The sequence below is a fragment of the Lampetra fluviatilis genome, chromosome 37 (genome assembly GCF_964198595.1).
Source record: "Lampetra fluviatilis chromosome 37, kcLamFluv1.1, whole genome shotgun sequence".
NCBI classification, from domain to species: Eukaryota; Metazoa; Chordata; class Hyperoartia; order Petromyzontiformes; family Petromyzontidae; genus Lampetra; species Lampetra fluviatilis.
In genome coordinates, this window is record NC_136311.1 from 7,120,503 (window position 1) to 7,139,673 (window position 19,171).

At 42.1% G+C, this 19,171-nt stretch overlaps 1 protein-coding gene across 4 annotated transcripts in view; it reads left to right on the forward strand.

Moving 5' to 3' along the window:
* The window catches only part of ACACA (acetyl-CoA carboxylase alpha), a 215,224-nt gene that overhangs the window by 20,210 nt on the left and 175,843 nt on the right, over positions 1–19,171 (forward strand). For 3 of the 4 annotated variants that reach the window (XM_078873726.1, XM_078873722.1, XM_078873725.1), the window contains exons 3-8: positions 10,347–10,482; positions 12,525–12,663; positions 13,339–13,448; positions 14,486–14,567; positions 15,380–15,478; positions 16,971–17,077. In XM_078873726.1, the coding sequence (XP_078729852.1) occupies positions 10,347–10,482; positions 12,525–12,663; positions 13,339–13,448; positions 14,486–14,567; positions 15,380–15,478; positions 16,971–17,077 (673 nt within the window). The remainder of the gene's footprint in view (positions 1–10,346; positions 10,483–12,524; positions 12,664–13,338; positions 13,449–14,485; positions 14,568–15,379; positions 15,479–16,970; positions 17,078–19,171) is intronic. The other variant, XM_078873724.1, reaches the window with a different exon arrangement.

Consider the following 19,171-nt stretch of genomic DNA (forward strand, 5'->3'; position numbering starts at 1 on the left):
TAAAGTGCCATGTTGCACACAGTAATTCGATAGGATGTATCTATGTTGTGTGTCTCTCTCGGTGTCTCTGTGTTGTCTCTCTGCTTGTGTGTCTGTCCATGTGTCTCCGTGTCTGTGTTTTGTCTCTCTCTCAAATTAAATTATTTCTACGTGACTTTACCGAAAGAACCAAAGAGTAAGATAGGATTAGACTGTCATTGTTGCCTGCAATGTTTTGCATTGAATTTAATAAAGTTCACCGTAGACCTTTTGAGAGGGGTTCTTTGGTTAGAAATGGACTTGATCATTATCATCACTACCATGCTGCATCAACTGGTAGATGAAGGCCTCCCCAAATGATCACCATTTATTAGTCCTACAATGCCAGAATTCATCCCACTTCTGCAGAAACTCATGTAATCACTGTCTGTGAATTGTCTTCTTGGGTGCGTTCCATCATCAGTCTTATCCATCGACCATCAACCCTTCGAGTGATGTGTTCTGCCCAAGCCCACTTAATTTCCTTAAGTCATTATTACATGTCAAATCTGCATTAGTTCTCAATTTTGGAGCTTTCGTGACTGCAGGAATTATTCTTTGGTTCTTTCGGTTAAGTCACGTATAAAGATAAAATAATAAATTAAATAATAGCATACTACTATGCTAGTATGCTATTATCTGCATTAGTTCTTCTATCCACGTGTCTCTTTCTGTCTTTGTGTATTTCCCAGTATTCATTTCTCCATGCTTCTTTGCACACTATTCAACTTTTGTTCCATTTTCTGTGCCTGTTCATGTTTTGGTATTGATGCATCATTGCACTCCTAATTTCCGTAGAGCCGAGAGGACAGGCAAAAGGTAGTGATAAACAATGACAATGGTGAATAATTGTCAGCCTGTTCTTTTGCTCCACATTCCTGTCAGCACTTAAGATTTCACTGGGGCATTGTCTTGTTAAAGCCTGTGTTTCAATACTAAAACATATTTTGCAAACTCGAGGATTGTCTCTTAAGGTCTGGCATCATTGATTGGATCCATTGTAACTCCACAAGGAACGAGGGCCACCACTGACCACTACTGCTCTGAATGGAGTTTTTGTTAAAGCCACCCCCCCTCCACCTCCTTCAGGGTTCATGGTCCCTCCATAAGCACCACAGCGAATACTAATTTCCTCTATTCTCGAAAGATCGCAGTTTAATTCAGATGTATTTATTAATGAAATAGTGTGCATTGATCAACGTGGGGGTTTATCGTTATTAAATATATATTTTTTAATGCACCCAAAAAAATCCCCACTTATTTTATTGCTCCGGCCACACTCAATGAAATCCCAAGATTGAATTTTTTGTCGAGATCCGTGCATGTTTAAGTGTGACATCGTGCAGTGATGTATAGCCAATTTGTCGGGCCTTGTAATGTGAATCACAGGGCACATAAAAAGTTGACATTCATGGTAAGTTTATACATATAAAAATTGTACTAGTGTCACTGTATTAGCATAACATGTAATTACCCAACCAGACCCCCCCCAAAAAATCTCTCAAAATGTAACATTCATGGCAATAAGTTATGACAAGGAATGAACATAAATACTGTAATACATATTTATTTCAGTAGAAATTGCTAAATTATTGAATTTATGTTGCTGTAGAACATACAGCCATGTTTATTATCCTAGTTGAATTTAATTCAGGTTTTATTACATTTATTTGGCAATGTATTAGGTGGGTAATGACACTGAGTTCATTGGCTTTCTGTGGCAACTGACTGAGCTAATGGATGTACACTTGCCCCCTCTTCCCATGGGAAGACTTAGATACGACATTTTCTCTATCACTGCCTCCTGATGGCTCGCTGCAACTAATTGTCAACAACCAAAATGCATCGCGCTGCTGTGCCCCTTGGACGGGATGTAAATTTGTCTATCCCATCCGTTTCCTTGCCTTTGTATTTGTTTTTACTCACGAGAATTGAAACGCGTGACAACATCTCTGGCTGAGTTGGCACAGAAAAGTGGAGATGTCAATTGGCCGTATTCTTGACTGGATCGTGAGCTGGAGTTTTTATTTCTCATGCACAAGTTACGCACCCTAATGGGATCGCTGTTCCCACATTAATACTTTGGGCATCTGCTCTGTAGTGAAGTTTTTTTTGCCAAGTGTCAATGTGATCCAGAGTAGAAATATTTCTAATTGTTGCTTCTACTTCACCAAATGAGGGCTGCCGCTCTTCAGATAAGCTGTACACTTGAATTTTACGTCCGTTGACCTATGTGAAGTATGGTAAAAAAAACGACCATGACAGCATGGGAAAGCCTTCATTCAGCAGTGGATTGACAAAGGACTATAGTAAATTAAATATAGATGTTACATTGAATTGCGTAATAACATATGTAGCAATTTTGCTATGTCCAGAAATCAAATGAGAATAGCTGTAAAAATGTTTTATGCAAGACCATATTTCTATACAGTAGTTCAAATTAACATTTCAGTTGTGCAAGGTTCTAGTTTATGCATACCTCATAAGTTGGTATTAACGATTCTAGAGTATTTTTTTAAATTTCAATTTCAATGTAATGTTGCTTTTTACCTGCTCAAAATTGAGTTTATTCATTTAGTGCCAAATCAGAGGGTAAACGACTCAAATCCTTATTTAAAACCTAATTTTCAAGTGCTGGAGGGTTGTTCGCATCAGGGCATGGTAAAGTTTCAGATGGCTGCGGTGTTCTACACAAATTAACTTGCGTGTAACCCCAAAACAAGTACTTTCTTGAAGCCCCATTCCTGCATGTTCTTTGAAGGCCATTAAAATTGTCCATGACCCTTGCAGAAGGCTTGTATGGGTGTGGGTAGTAACAGACAACATCCGTGGGAGGAGACCCAAAATATGATCTTGGCGAGGTCACAAGATGACCTTAATCCAAGCCTGACTATCTGGATCCCGACATGAATGTTGCAATGCTTTCCGAGAGACCCTTGGTTTCAGCAGATAAATCAGTCGGCGAATTGTTACGTAAGAGTCTTGTTTTTTTAGAATTTGTTTGTGATTTATTCTGCCAGGGAAACCACATATATAAAACATGTCAGTGCACCTCGGGTCGCGAGGTAGTTTAGTGAATTTGAAAGTTTAGGCATTTCCATTATTTGTTAGTCCCATTTGTAATGGATAATTATGCAATTTACAGCCCTTTGTCAGTTCACTGTTTGATGAAAGGCTCCGAATGTTGGTGATGGGGATTTTTTGTTACACCTTAATCACGACAATTAGTGTGGGGTGTGAAGGGGGAGCTCAAGACGAGTTCAGATATCACTCACAGCTGATGTTAGCTGTGGTCAGGAACCTTACTCACATCTCTGGGTTGAGTGTTTTGCACTAGCAGCTGTGCCATGGCTTCACCTCCGAGTCCCTTTATTGTGTATTAAAATAGATGCAGATGTGGCCAATCTGTTAAGCTTAAGAGTAATAAGTATAACCCGTAAAAACAAAGTTTTTCACTATAAATCCTTTATATGCGTGGCAGCTAGAGTCCTCTCGTCCTCTGGCTTGAGATGGCTGCCACCTATGGGTCAGATGATTGCATTGCACCATTAAGCAATTGGTAATTAAATATAACATTTTTGTCCTAAAAAGTGTAAAATTTTGGATTTTTTTTTACGAACATTAATTGTCACGCACAACGAGTCTGTGTGGAAAATGTCAGCTTGATTGGATCACGGGAAGTGGGTTAAAAAACGACCGAAAGATTTGCACGGTCCTAAGCAAGCAAGTAAACTTAATATAAAGGATTTAAAAACCTTTTAATACGAAACTGAAACACCTCCGATTATCACGGTTGTTGAACATACATAAAGATAAGCATTGTACAAATTTGTACTTTGCGTGACATTGGTACATGCTGCATGCCAAGCAAGCCTCTTGCTAACTTAATAACACATAACCAAACCAAAGTCTAAATAGTCAATGTCATGCATTATTGACCAGATATTTGTTTACCGGCATTTAATGCACTTTATGTTTTAGTTAATCAATTATAGATGTACGAGTTATTGTTTTGAATATTGCATGTACTTGTTGAGTTACATGTGAATCTGTTTGTTTACTTGAACACCAATAGGTGATGGTATGCAGGTAATTTCGTGTAGTTGCATGTTTAAATCCTGTACAGTATTAATAAGGTTTTTTAATATTTGTGCCTAATCCTGTAAAGATGTCAGAGCTCACGCGTTATAATCCGATTTCCATCCAGCTCTTCCAGTCGTAACCACTTAAGCGCTTGCCCAAATAAAGAACACTACTTTTGTACACGTCTAGAAGTGATACACATTTCTGAAACTAGATTCTACAAAAAGATCGTTTTTTGACATTTATGGGGAAAAATACAGTGGTGTATATTTTCATTGCTGTAAAATAGTCGTATATAGTGTTGGCAGGCAGTGCTACAACCCCATTAATCGGAGTGATTCCCAGCCACAGCTCATATCAGTGGTGATATCAGTGATGAGTGATTTCGGAACCAGTCCTGCGCCTCCCCTGTATCGACTCCAGTTTTATGTCAAGATCAATTTATGATAGGGGGAACGTGGTTTACATACTTATTTGTGGCATACGGTGTGTACTCCCTCCCCATTTACGGAATATGGCATTTACCACAGGTTAACTTAACCACTGTTTTGTTTATCACGACACCACTGGATAATTCAGCCTTAAAGGAGTATGCCAGGTACACGGCACTGCATAGCAAGTCAACATGCAGGTTTTTATCAGTATTTTTGATATCGTTGAAGGAATGTTTACGTTCTACTGTGTTGTCGATTTTTGGTTCAAATGTGGAGCAATAGAGCACAGTAAAATTGTTATTAATTATACCACCATGCCTATAGCCATATCACCCAGGATACATCCATTTTCGTTCGACATTGGAAGGTAACCAGTTGAATCTGTATGGTGCTTGTTGGATGGGTGACCACCACGCACAACGGGTGTTATCGGCTGCTGCAGGACTATGTTGTAGGCAGCCAAGGTGCAGTGGAGCAAAATCAATTGTTCACGTACGGTTCTTTGAGGCGCCGCGTCTCTGCACTTCTTCATACTGCATTGACCAGTATGGCTGTAGAATGATACAAATAACCTCCATGACCTGCATGGTGGGGAGATCCAGCAGCAGATTGGACAAAAGGCGGCCCACGTACATTACCTCGTGAATGTCACAGTAGCGTCTCGGTGTTTTCTCAAGTCACAATAGTCGGTCAGCATAAATTTGAGTTGCAATGGCACAATTTCGAATTTTACACTTGCATCAACAGTGTAAAAAAGTATAATCGGTTTTCGATTCGTATATTGCTATAGCCAGCTCGGGCACAATAATCCGGGACTAGTGTTTCGGGGGGGGGGGGGGTTACCCAACGACCCTTGCCCGCCGTACCACGTATCATTACGGTATTTCAAAATAGCGCCGTTCAAGACAAATACCATTGAGTGTGACGTCAGAAACACGGTGCGAGATTACGCGTCGAGCCGAGGTAGGGGTCCGAGTCCAGTTTAATTCCAGAGCTCAGAGGAATTTCCACAACGCAGAATGGCAGTGAATCGGCACAACCTGTAATACAACTACTGTCGTCACAGTCCCGACGCGATCAGACACCGTTCCACCTTGCGTGTGCTCGCCCTCCACCTGGTGGTGTCAGAGCCGCTACTCAGTGCTCGCTAATACACCGCTCCGCAAGCACACACACACTCTCGCTTGTGCTCACAACTCTTCGTCGCACACGCGGCTTCGTTGGGCCTCCTCTTAGCCCGCTGTGCGAGCAGAACACGCCAAGGCGGGGGGCACTCGGGCTCCTGGGCAAGTGCTCTTCCACTCCCGCCTCCACCGTGTTGCCGCAGGATCCCCCACGGGCACTCTAAACACGTTCCTTCGGAGTGGGCAGGTAGGAACTTGGTTGGACAGCGCATTCGTGCACGACAGACAGACAGACAAATAATCCCTGGTGGGGAGTGTGGAACCTGTTGTTCCTACCTGTATAAAAGATAACTTGACTTTAAGTAGCCAGGCAGCCTGCCAGGTAGCCAGCCCCCTTAACTATCGGCCCCTACCCCTTGCTTAGACACCTCCCCTTACCCCCCCCCTCCCTTAGGCCCCTCCCCTGACCACCCCCCCATATCCTCAGGCCCCTCCCCTGACCCCCCTTCCCTTAGGCCCCTCCCCTGACTCCCCCATATCCTTAGGCCCCTTCCCTGACCCCCCTCCCTTAGGCCCCTCCCCTGACCCCCCCTCCCTTAGGCCCCTCCCCTGACCCCCCCTCCCTTAGGCCTCTCCCCTGACCCCCCCCTCCCTTAGGCCCCTCCCCTGACCCTCCCTCCCTTAGGCCTCTCCCCTGACCCCCCCTCCCTTAGGCCCCTCCCCTGACCCCCCCTCCCTTAGGCCCCTCCTCTGATCCCCCCCCCCTCAGGCCCCTCTCCTGACTCTCCCCTTCCTTAGGCCCCTCCTCTCTCCGTACCCGGCAGTAGGTCTCCACCAATCAAAGAGCTGTTTTAATTATATATATATATTTATGCACGACAGACAGACAGACAAATAATCCCTGGTGGGCAGTGTGGAACATTGTTCCTACCTGAATTAACGGTCTCCTCCACCCTCAAATGACCTCTCCTCACACTAGTGAGTGCACGGTTTCACTTAGAGCCTCAAAGACTGGTTCTTCTTAAAGCATCTGTTGCATCCGGATGGTGCTGGATTGTTGTTGCGATCCTCTGCATTGACACCTCCGTGGGCACTGTTTTTTTATCCTTTATATTAAGTTCGCTTGCTTGCTTGCTTGCGTGCTTGCTTGCTTACGACCGTGCAAATCTTTCGGTCGTTTTTTAACCCACTTCCCGTGATCGAATCGAGCTGACATTTTCCACACAGACTCGTTGTGCGAGACAATTAATGTTCGTGAAAATTTTTTTCAAACATTTTACACTTTTTAGGCAAATTTTTTTTATTTTACATTTATTCAAATAGAACTCATTCATGGCTTTGGCTGAACGTCACAGTATAGGAGCCCAGAGCGTAAGCCCTCCACAGGCCGTGGCGGAGTAGCGCAGTTGGTAGGACCCTCGCTTCTCATGCCAAAGGTCGCGGGATCGATCCCCGCGTCCTCCACAGGCGAATATATTTTTAAATCCTTTATATTAAGTTCGCTTGCTTGCTTAGGACCGTGCAAATCTTTCGCTCGTTTTTTAACCCACTTCCCGTGATCCAATCGAGCTGACATTTTCCACACAGACTCGTTGTGTGTGACAATTAATTTTCGTGAAAATTTTTTTCCAAAATTTTACACTGTTTAGGGAAAACAAATTAAATATTTAATTACCAATTGCTTAATACTGGCAGACAATCATCTGACCCATAGGTGGCAGCCATCTCAAGCCAGAGGACGAGAGGACTCTAGCCGCCACGCATATAAAGGATTTAGAGTGAAAAACTTTGTTTTTACGGGTTTACTTGTTCTGGCTCGCCCAGCCCTTTATATTTGCGGGATAGCTACCATTGCCTCATCTGCTTCACGATTAGAGGTAGTTCGCCTGTTTGTACTTGGGGCTTCAATTACTCCCACCTGGCTTAATCAGCTCTGATCACACCTCAGACAATAGGTGGCTGCTAATTTTATCAGTGGCAGACCTGTCCAAGACCAGTTCTACCACCCTTGGTCAAACATGTAGATAGATACGGTTTTGTCCTGAATTTAGTCCTCTTCGGTAAACATTTTCATTATCTCGAAGTGAGTTTGACCCTTTAAGAGATCCCTACAACCACAAGGCTCAAGGGCAGGGCTGACTCTGCTCCCCTGTAATTTGGTAAACAGTAAAGATGTAACGATTCTCCCTTCTCAGCAATTTAATGCATGGTCTGATTCAGGTTTATTTTATTTAAAAAAATTTTAATAGAATTTTTGCCGATCTCATTTGTATTATTTCCTTTTTTCTCTCATTTGTACATTTTCGTTTTTCATTAGTCTAAGTCATACATAAGAAAATAATATACATTCCATGTATAAGTAATAAATGATCACACTCACGATCTGATAAGTGCAGGAACGGATTTTAAACCTCGAATCGATGGATCATTGTGTGTACCTGTAAAACAGCTTGACGTTCATGCGTGGATAGTGTGCGTGGCCTGTTTTTCATGGGGATTGCGATGACGTGCATTTCAGTTTTAAGTCAGGTCAACATTTATTTTTCTTAAGAATTCCTCACCAAGGTGTGGCTGGTGGAGTGACATGAACTTGCACAGAAAACATGTCTTGTCATACCTTTGCGTAAAGATATTCGGCTTGCCTGCTGGTATAACCTGAAAGATAAAAACCAGAGGCCAGAAAATTATAATTTTTGGCAGACTGTGTTGCTGGAAGGGAAATTGATCTCACCATCAAATGAATAATCTGTATATGAAATTAATTGAGCGTCCTTTGGTACAACTTTCACACTTTTTATTAGACAATAGTATTTTTTTAAAGGTCTGCTGACGTTATTTCTTTTAGTTAAGCTTTATCACCCTTCGACACCCTCCTTAGCCATATAATTACTCTCTAACAGTACATAAACCACAGTCGTTTCTTGTAATTCACTGCTACATTTTAAGCAGTGCTTTTATTTGTTTAATCAAACCTTCATAAATCCCATTTGGCTAAATGTTTATCATTTGTGCTGGTGGTTGGCTTACATTAGCACCATCTACTGTGCTCATTACCAGGTTGTTACTTGGTAATTCTAAAAACAGACGTGGAATGCAAAGGTTTTTTGTATTTTCTTACGCAAACGTCGTTCCCTTGTTTTGTGTTTTTTACCCCAGCAAGCACACGACAGCAGTCTTCACAGTAGGTCACAGAGGGAGCAAAGTGCAGATAAATCATTCACTTTATATTCGAGGTCGATGAATAAATAAGAAGAGTACAACTCACGTTCGTTGTTTCCATAAATCACAGGTGATTGTCACGCTCAGCGCATTGGCAGGTCAGCGATTCCTCTCTCTGACTCATGTTTTCCGTAGCTTGCAAAATAAACAGTTTAGCAGTTTAATTTTTTTTTTCCAAAATATTTTACTTGGCTCGATATGATTTGCCGAGTCCCTGAGAATTTTTACTGTTTTATCAGAACGAAGCCAGGATTTTTCCCAAACTCCATTTCCGCGTGTCGCCATTAACCAAGGTTACTCAAATCCGGTGGCCACAGCTTCTCCCCATCGCTGAGATGCAACAACGCGTGTGGTCCCCTTGCTTTGTACAGCACAAATAAACGCTATTGCTTTTGTGTCACTGGTGAAGGACACATTCGCCTATAACATGTGTAAGTTTTTCCAAAGTGTACGCTTTTTGACAATTTTATGTTTCAGCTCATGTGAACGTTACACGCTTGTGTTTGCTAAATCTGCAAATGTAATGAGTTAATACTTTCACTATGCTTTCCCAGGATGCATTTTTTTCTTCTGTGGATGGGATTTTCTTTGATAGCATCAGGTTTCAAAAAGGCATTATTTTAACGGATCGCATCCTGCTGATGAGACTCGGTAAAGTTGAAAAGAGTCCAGAAAATTATTTGTTCAAGCAAATGCCGAATACACTGTACTCAATGTCCTGCAGAGAAACTGTTTTGTTTTTCATGCTACCAATGTATAAAAACACGCACCTTTATTACAGTTTACTCATGTTCAGGATCATCCATTTATACATAACTCACAAACATAATAGCAGGGAAGAAAACAAAAAACATAATTTCATTTCATAACCTCTGCATGTCTCCCCTCCTATCTCAGTGCACTTATTGAATCACCTTCTTTGTAAGACATGGAGTCATCGGCCATCGCTTTCACAATAGTAAATCACCTGTTTAGAAGTAATATGATCATTATATCAGTGGGATATATATAAATTGCCCACCCTGAACACTAATTCCTCGTTTAACGCGGTAGATGCATTCCTCAAAAGTGCTGCATTAAGCGAAAAACGCGTTATGCGAAGACAATTTCCCCATAAATAATGTAATGAAAAAGTTTGGCGAGATACGATGCATGCACACACAGTAAGATGGCGAGATTAAGAACTGAGGGTACGCAGCTGCGTACTGGATATTCCGCATACTGTATCATACCGCGTACTGTATTATACCGCTTGGCCATGCAGCTGAAGAAAGTAGATCGTTAACGACTGCTCACAAACTGTGTTATAATGGGGCGCGTTCTACTTTGTGCGCAAAAAGTGTTCCCGAATAGAAGAACCGCGTTTATAGTGAAAACGCGTTGTGTGAATACCACACTTTAAGTGAGGACTTACAATATTTTGCATTGCTGCGCCAGCTTAAAGCCGGGGTGTGATGGTGCGTGCAAGCAGACCCAGCATGTCCGGCCTGCACCTGGTGAAGCAGGGCCGCGAGAGGAAAAAGCTGGACCTGCACCGCGATTTCACCGTGGCCTCACCTGCCGAGTTTGTCACGCGCTTCGGAGGAAATCGAGTCATCGAGAAGGTGAAGGAGGGCTCTGGGGCCCCCCGGGATGGGATAGAGATCCAGCAGCTTAAGTAGCAAAGACGCCAGTGTGAGAATGATGTGTCGAGTACATGTACACAAGTACAGCGCTTTGTCAAGCCCAACTGCTAGATTACGACATCCTCAAGCCTGTGAGGGTCTTAGGGTTACAGTACTTGAACATGCAGCTCAATGATGTGTTTTTGAGTTGTTCCGCTTGATCAGCACGATGTTTCGCTTGAAGTAAATTTAAACTGAAGTTAATTTCAGTAGCACAAGGGGCAAAATGTCAGATTTCATGCCGCACAACACGTGATACAACCCAACAATGCATCAGAGAACTATATAACACGACCCCACATACCTACGCAGTATTATTTGACTGTACTTCACCATGCTGGTCAGTGGGGGATAGCAAAAGCAGGGAGCATAGATGACCGAATGTAAAGAGTACAGTACAATTATGAAATTTGCTGTGCTACCCTCTTGCCCACAACGTAGCCCCACAGTTGCCCTTTGCCAACCTGGCATGTGTGGTGGTCACCCCATCCAAACACTAGCCAGGCTTAATCCCTCTTATTTCCGAGATCTAATGAGATCAGGCCCATTCTGGGCTATTTGGTTTTGGCCAACGCCAAGAAATGTCTTTAAATATACATACAGAGGTGGTTGGGTTGATGAAGGCAGGGAGTATACTGTGTTCATGGGTTCAAATTGAGTTTATGGGCTCAACCTGTCACCAATTCACAAAAAATAGCCATTGTATTAAATGTGGCTTTTTACTTAATTTAGCATATTTTCGTCTGACAATTCCAACATTATTGGTTTGCTCGCCACGTGAAAAAAGATTATTACAATGTAATTGGGATCAAGATAAACAATACCAAATATATTTAAAGGGCGTTTCATCTGAGATAAAATAAATAAAATCAGAAACCTATTTCTGACTTGAGTATACGTGGGAGGAAAAAAATGTGCTGCCTCCAAAATGTTTAGCTGTGTGCGTCACTGCTGTGTGTAGCCGCATGGAATTCAAGTCAGTCAAATGTAAAAGTGTCTCCCCTGCTCAGACTAACATTGGTATAGTGCTCATCACTATTGTGCTCCCTCGAGCAAGTGGTTGAAAATTCTAAATGATTGTAACAGCAGCCGGTTTATCTATAGCGTCATTGTATTTGCTCTAGTAAAACTTCTGAAGTCTCATATGGTTCTGTATTTTGGTATCAACACTTAAATACGTAAACACAACAAAATATAAAAAATATATTATTATTGTACTCTTTGTAATAATCTTTGAAATGTAAAAACCTTGTGATGGCAGTATTCCCCTGCAGCGTACATGAGCATGCGGGTTTATCATTAAATATTAAAGGTTTATCACACGTACAAAGTTGCACAGTGCCAGTCCTGCGGTGAACTATAAATACTATTACAGCAGCATTGTTTCCTGAAATTCCAGTTGTATGTATGTTCAACCTTTTTTTCGCACCGTACGTAGCCACTTTACATTGTGATTGCAATTCGTTACTGATTACAGAACTACATTGTTGTTAACTCCAGATCTGCACAGTGCGCATGCCCCTAATCCAGCACTTTTAAGGCATGGGTTGGTAAATAACTCAGATTTGTGATAATTTTAAATCCACTGAGCTCCATTCCACTTTAGTATACAATGTGGTTGCATTTGGAAGATATATATAGCCGAATTGTACTATGTCGGAACCTTTGAGTTGTGTAGCAAAATTATCCTTATTGAAATAGGAACTGGAGAAATCTCTTAATGCATGACCATCCTGAACATGTGCCTTGAGACCTAGTAAGGGTTTCCTGGATCAATAAATGACATAGTATTAATAAATTATATCGATAATTATCAACCAGCTTACCCAATATGATCCCACCTTACCCAATATAAATTTCACGTGACAATGTGAATCCCAGACTCATTTACGTGTAGAGCAGGTGACACTGGCAACACTTATGCGAAGGGTGTTCATCTTCAAATTAATTTCTTACATTTTACTAAACTCTTGTCTGTGCAGGTGCTGATCGCAAACAATGGCATTGCAGCGGTCAAATGCATGCGGTCCATCCGACGCTGGGCATACGAGATGTTTCGTAATGAACGGGCCATCCGCTTTGTCGTCATGGTGACACCGGAGGACCTTAAAGCCAATGCAGGTGATGCTGCCTCCGAGCAAAGGTTCTTCTGTACGGTCCTGGCATGCGGCACTCCTGGTTGCCCTCAAGCAAAACCAAGTCCAGCAATAGAATGTGTGCCTGGGAATTTGGACTGTGAAGCCAGCAGTGTAATTGAGTCCCTTTTTAAACGTATTTCATCATGATCACATCATCATCAGCCTTGGTTCATTGACTGCTGGATGAAGGACTCCCCAAACTGCCACCACCTCTCACAATCCTGCAATGTAATAATTCACCAAGTAGCTGAACATGATTTTATTTTATTTCTCCATCTGCTCAGTGGCCAGCATGCACGAACCACTGCTCCGCCGCTCCAGCTCGACTAAATATGTCTCCTTTTGTCACCGATCTCTTTGAAGCATATGCCCCACAAGTTTATACAGCATCTTGAGACGCAGATGTATTTACATGCTTTATAAATACAAACTGCAATCGTATCATCATCAGCCATAATCAATCCACTGTTGGATGAAGGCCTCCCCTAGCCATCACCATTCATGATCTTGCAATGCAACCATCCACCAAGCACCTGAACAGGATCTGATTGCATCGCTCCATCTTTACGTTGGATGTCTTCTCAGACATGTTCCCTCCCATGTTGATATGATTTGTGCTGATACTTGTTTTCCGCCATGCACATTGCGTGCGCAACAGAGTACATCAAGATGGCAGACCACTATGTTCCTGTTCCGGGCGGCGCCAACAACAATAACTACGCCAATGTGGAGCTCATCCTGGACATCGCTCGCCGCATCCCCGTGCAGGTAACATTCATCCTCCTCGTGCACAATATTCATCACCATCATCATCCCAATTACTCAATTCCAATGTATTTCCCTGATCACCTCGTACTGTAACAAGTATAACCCGTAAAAACAAAGTTTTTCACTATAAATCCTTTATATGCGTGGCGGCTAGAGTCCTCTCGTCCTCTGGCTTGAGATGGCTGCCACCTATGGGTCAGATGATTGCATTGCACCATTAAGCAATTGGTAATTAAATATAATATTTTTGTCCTAAAAAGTGTAAAATTTTGGAAAAAAAATTTCACGAATATGAATTGTCACGCACAACGAGTCTGTGTGGAAAATGTCAGCTCGATTGGATCACGGGAAGTGGGTTAAAAAACGACCGAAAGATTTGCAGAGTCGTAAGCAAGCAAGCGAACTTAATATAAAGGATTTAAAAATGTGGCAGGATCCTCCTGAAAAAGTGTCAAGAGACTAAGTGAGGCCTTCCTGGGTAAAGAAACATGAAAATAAGAATATCTCTCTTGCGCAATATTTGTCATTGCCATCAGCAGCCATAATCATTCAATTGCTGGATGAAGGCCTTCCCCAGCCACTATCATCTCTCACGATCTTGCAACGTAGCAATCCATAAAGCTTCTGCTAATTTAAAAACTCCCATCTCCACATTTACTGCATTTTGCTCCTGCTCCTGCTCCAATATTAGCCTTAAACACTTGCCCTCATTCCTTTTAGCGACGTGTCCAGTTCACACCCACTTACTTTTATTCACAGTCAACATTTATATTTAGCAATGTGCTCCTCAATGCTCCTCAGTATAATGGCAAGCAAGTGTCTCTGCATACTTTTTAGCACAAATTTGAGTTTTTCGATTTTCTTCGTCACATTCCATATTTCTGATCCATATGTCATGGTGAGCCAGTGCAAGCAAAGTTTTCATGCACATAAGAGGGTCACCACCGTTTGTATGGCATATCGTGCGGTGACGGTGGTCGTAGTCGTGGTGGTGAAGGATTTTGAGGGTCACGTTTGTGCTGTTGTGATGTGTGCAGGCGGTGTGGGCGGGCTGGGGTCATGCCTCGGAAAACCCGAAACTTCCAGAGCTGCTGCACAAGAACGACATCGCTTTCATGGGTACAGTGCCGTCGGTCTCATACGCAGATGATGCCTCGTCATCTTCGGTCACAACAGCAGCAGCGATCGTCATCACCATAATCATCGGTCAACATTGACCGTCATCTTCATCATTAGTCGCAGCAGCAGTTAATCTCAACATCGCAATCATCATCATCAGTGGCATTATCAATAGTAGAAATCATGACCATTATTTGCAAAAGCGCTAATCATTATCATGAGCAGCCATGGCATTATCAACATCATAATCACTATCATTGCCAATTAATTGGTCGTGGTCCTGCAATGTCACAACTCATCACACTCCTGCACATCAACTAATATAATTGCTACATATCGGTGGTGATCATCTTTTTGGACACATTCTTCCCTTTGGCTGCCATTGTGTGAACAGACTCGTCCACCAGCCATCATTCATTCTAACGATGTATTCTGCCTCAGCACACTTTCCATAAATGTAAATATTATTGCTTTATATTTTGGTCAAGTAAGTTGGTGTTGAGGACACCCGCCGTTGACACATTTGGTACTGATTAAACAGTGCAAATACTTTTTTGCATGGTAATTTTCATCGATTAATGAAGTCATAAATCACCCAAACTCGCTCTCAATGGCTTGTTATTCATAGTTTGAAATGTAATGGTAAAAAATGTTCTCTCTTGCTTCTGGACGTGCAGTATTTTTTTTAATGAAATATGCATGTTGATGATCACATGTGCCAGAGCATAAGATATGTTTTTGATGCTTAATCTACTTTTTTTCCTTCTTTTTTTCTAACTTTCTTTTTCTCACTCGCTCTTCTGTGTGAATAGGCCCTCCGAGTCAGGCCATGTGGTCACTTGGGGACAAGATCGCATCGTCTATTGTGGCGCAGACGGCCAACATCCCCACGCTGCCATGGAGTGGCTTCGGTACCTTTCAGAGCACACACACGGACACACTCTCATTGATGCGGCCGTTTAATCACTGAAACTTAATTTGGAGCTTTCGCGACTGCAGGAATTACTCTTTGGTTCTTTCGGTAAAGTCACGTATAAAGATAAAATAATAAATGAAATACTAGCATACGACGTTTCGATTGCAACACAAGCAATCATCATCAGGTATAAATGAAATAGAAACACAAATCTAGTATACTTAGAAATGTAATGTAATACAACAGAGAGTCGGATAACATAACAGTCAACACCCTACCTGGTTGATTACGTTCTTCCTGAGAATGCTACATTTGAGAGAGAGATAGTTTACTCACTGACCCAATCAACTCACCAACTTGTTTACTCACCCGTTTAGTCACTTATCCCACTCACTCACTTACTCACTCAGCCACTCACACACTTGCTCATTCATTCAAGTGCCTCTCTCTATAACGTAAATATTTACACTTAATTTACAGGACTTTGTGATGCAGTTACATTTATATGCAACTAAGCTTTACTACTCGGCTTCGCCCGAGATTTGGATTCTTGTCTTGGATTAATACACGGCCTACGCGGAGGGTGGGGGGGTGCGTGACGTCAGCAGGCACACTGCGTGACGCTGCCACATGCGGGTGACATCACAGATGTGACGTCACCGCTCACCTGCCGTGCAAAATATATGTATTATTGCGCCCCCCCCCCCCCCCCCCAAAAAAAATACAAAAGTGTATTTTTATAATTTTTGCATGGTATACAGTCTGGAAAGTACCCACATGGCAAATTTCAAGTTGGTTGTATGTTGGGAAGTATGCTAAACATTTTGAACAGACACACGTAATCACAAATTTTCCCTTTTACATATAAAGATATACAGTAAACTCTTAATTATCCATTGACAGGGTGCCCAGGTTGTGGATTAACTGTGCTAGCCACAAAGATAGATAAAAATAAAATTTTCCACGATAATTTACGCCTTTTACACACGTGCTAGTTATATTATAAGCTGCTCCTCACTCGTGACTTCGTGATTTTTTGCCTTAACAAACAATAATAGGTTGTTCTAGATTTGAAGCTTAAACCATTATATATACGGAGTGGTAGCTCTTGCAATCTCTCATTTACTTGATACAGCTGTCGTGGCTGTGACGGTTCCACCTGAAGACGGAAGCTTGTGTTGCCTCCGAAACGTTGTGATTTTTATTTTATTTTACTTTTATTAATTGTAATGTTTTACCTACGTGACTTTACCGAAAAAACCTAAGAATAATAATAGGTTGACAAATGTTACGTCTTCCCGCCCATTCTACTTGGGTAAGCAGTAAATACGACTTTGTAGCCTATGTTACATGTGTTTTGCATTATCCATGGTTTTTATGCTATATGAGTCAAGGCTTCCACAATTACCCTGGATAAGCGAAAGCTGACTGTAAATCCACATCGTATTGTAATTGTATTAAGGGGCTTCGTCATTGTGCGCGTGCAGGGCTTGTCGTTGAGTGGAACGAAGCGGACAGGAAAGACAAGGTCGTCAACGTTCCGCCCGAAATCTACGAGCGCGGCTGCGTCAACGATGCAGAGGAGGGACTCAAGGTGCTCGATTGCCACCTCTTGCCCCTTTCTCCAGCCATCTGCACATTGTGAACATTTAAAATGGTCCACAGTCGCCTAATTGGGAACGTGTGCACATAAACCCATCGTGGGGGCTATTTCAGCATGTTTCCCCACACTGGTCAGAGTGGGGTGTGTGACAGCTGGGCCCATAAACATGGGAGCCTCGTACAATACAACAAGGGATTTTGCTGCACTGCCCTTTGCTTACAATGTAGCGCTGCAGTAACCACAGCACCTGTTTTATGCATGTTTGTTCTTCTTCTTGGTTCTTTCGGTAAAGTCACGTAGAATGGAAATAATAAAATAATAAAATAAAACATTATAAAATAATTCTCACGACGTTTAGGCCACAATGCAAGCAGCAGTCCTCAGGTGAAGACCAGGTCTGTCGGGGGGAGACAGCGTCTGAATGAAACAGCACCATGCTTGGAGCGTATATTTAAGCTGGGTTGGAAGGGGGGGAAGGGCGCCTTGACAAAAGAATTTGCATATCAAGGCGCCCTTCCCCCCCTTCCAACCCAGCTTAAATATACGCTCCAAGCATGGTGCTGTTTCATTCAGACGCTATCTCCCCGACAGACCTGGTCTTCACCTGAGGACGGCTGCTTGCGTTGTGGCCGAAACGTCGTGAGAATTATTTTATAATGTTTTATTTTATTATTTTATTATTTACATTCTACGTGCCTTTACCGAAATAACCAAGAAGATGAATCCCTGCAGTCACGAAAGCTTTACATCGAAATTCATATTTGTTCTGTTAATCCGAGGGATTTGATCAGAGGTGATGCCATGTAACGTCTTTAAAAAGATACACACACATGGAGGTGACTGAGTGGCTCAGGGGGCTAATACTGCGTCAAATTACTCAGCCAGCACCAATGAGAGTTCAAATTGAGTTAATGTGCTCGGCCTGGTCACCAGTGACTGCACTTAAGAGATCTGATGGGATTGGGCACATTCAGAGAGAAATTGATCATAGGCAATTGGGGAACAAACTGAATGTAAATAATGGTCCTGCTTTTGTATGCTTGCTGGGGTAAGACGACCTTGTACTTAGATAACTGTATTTTTTTCAATGCCCAGAATGCCATGCGGTAATGTTTTATGTGTTTGTATTAATGTCATCTATATATGGCCTATTTAGCTGCAATTTGTATTGGATTTAATTCTTAATTCAAATCCAAATCTTTCTGTAAATTCTGAGAAAACACATCACAATTGAAAAATGCGTGCAGGCTGGAAAGAATCGGAAAGAACAACGGGCAAAGGTGTGTTTGCGAATAATAAAAATGCAAAGATACAGCTGTCAACAGATGTTACCAGTCTACAGATGTTACCAGTCTACAGCTGTCTCCTTGTTTCACTTCTACCAGATGGCATGGCCACATTTTCTATTCCTTTTGAGTTTGTGGTCTAAACAAGAATACAGCTAATTCTAGATTTGAGCTTTCGTGACTGCAAGGATTCATACTCTTAGGTTTTTTCTGTAAAGTCACGTAGGTAAAAAATAAAAAAATTAATTAAAATCAATAAAAGTAAAATAAAAATCACGACGTTTCGGAGGCAACACAAGCTTCCGTCTTCAGGTGGAACCGTCACAGCACGCTTGCTGTACTTGATAATTTGTTTTATTTTTTACCTACGTGACTTTACCGAAAAAAACCTAAGAGTAAGAATACAGCCACGCATTGTACATGCAATTTGGTAGTCACATGACATTCATGCAAGGCATGGTGGGAGTCGTGCCTTTTTGCTTTTTGTGAGCACACCTCTGTATTTCTGACTGGATGTATATAGCACTACACATATCTATCCACATGTATATATGTGTGTTAATATATGATATATACATACATAATCAATTGCAGCGCTCTGTGAAAAATTTCACATGGTGAGTAAACTATTAAACACAAACAATAGAAGATCAGGGTTTGCAGATCAGTCAGACAGTGTTGGAGTTATAGTCACAAGTGGGAAGGCATGTGCTCACTTACATAACTTGTGTGAAGTAGTGGGTGTGCGTTGCAGAGGGCGAATGGAACGCTTACACACACCACATATACACTCATCAGC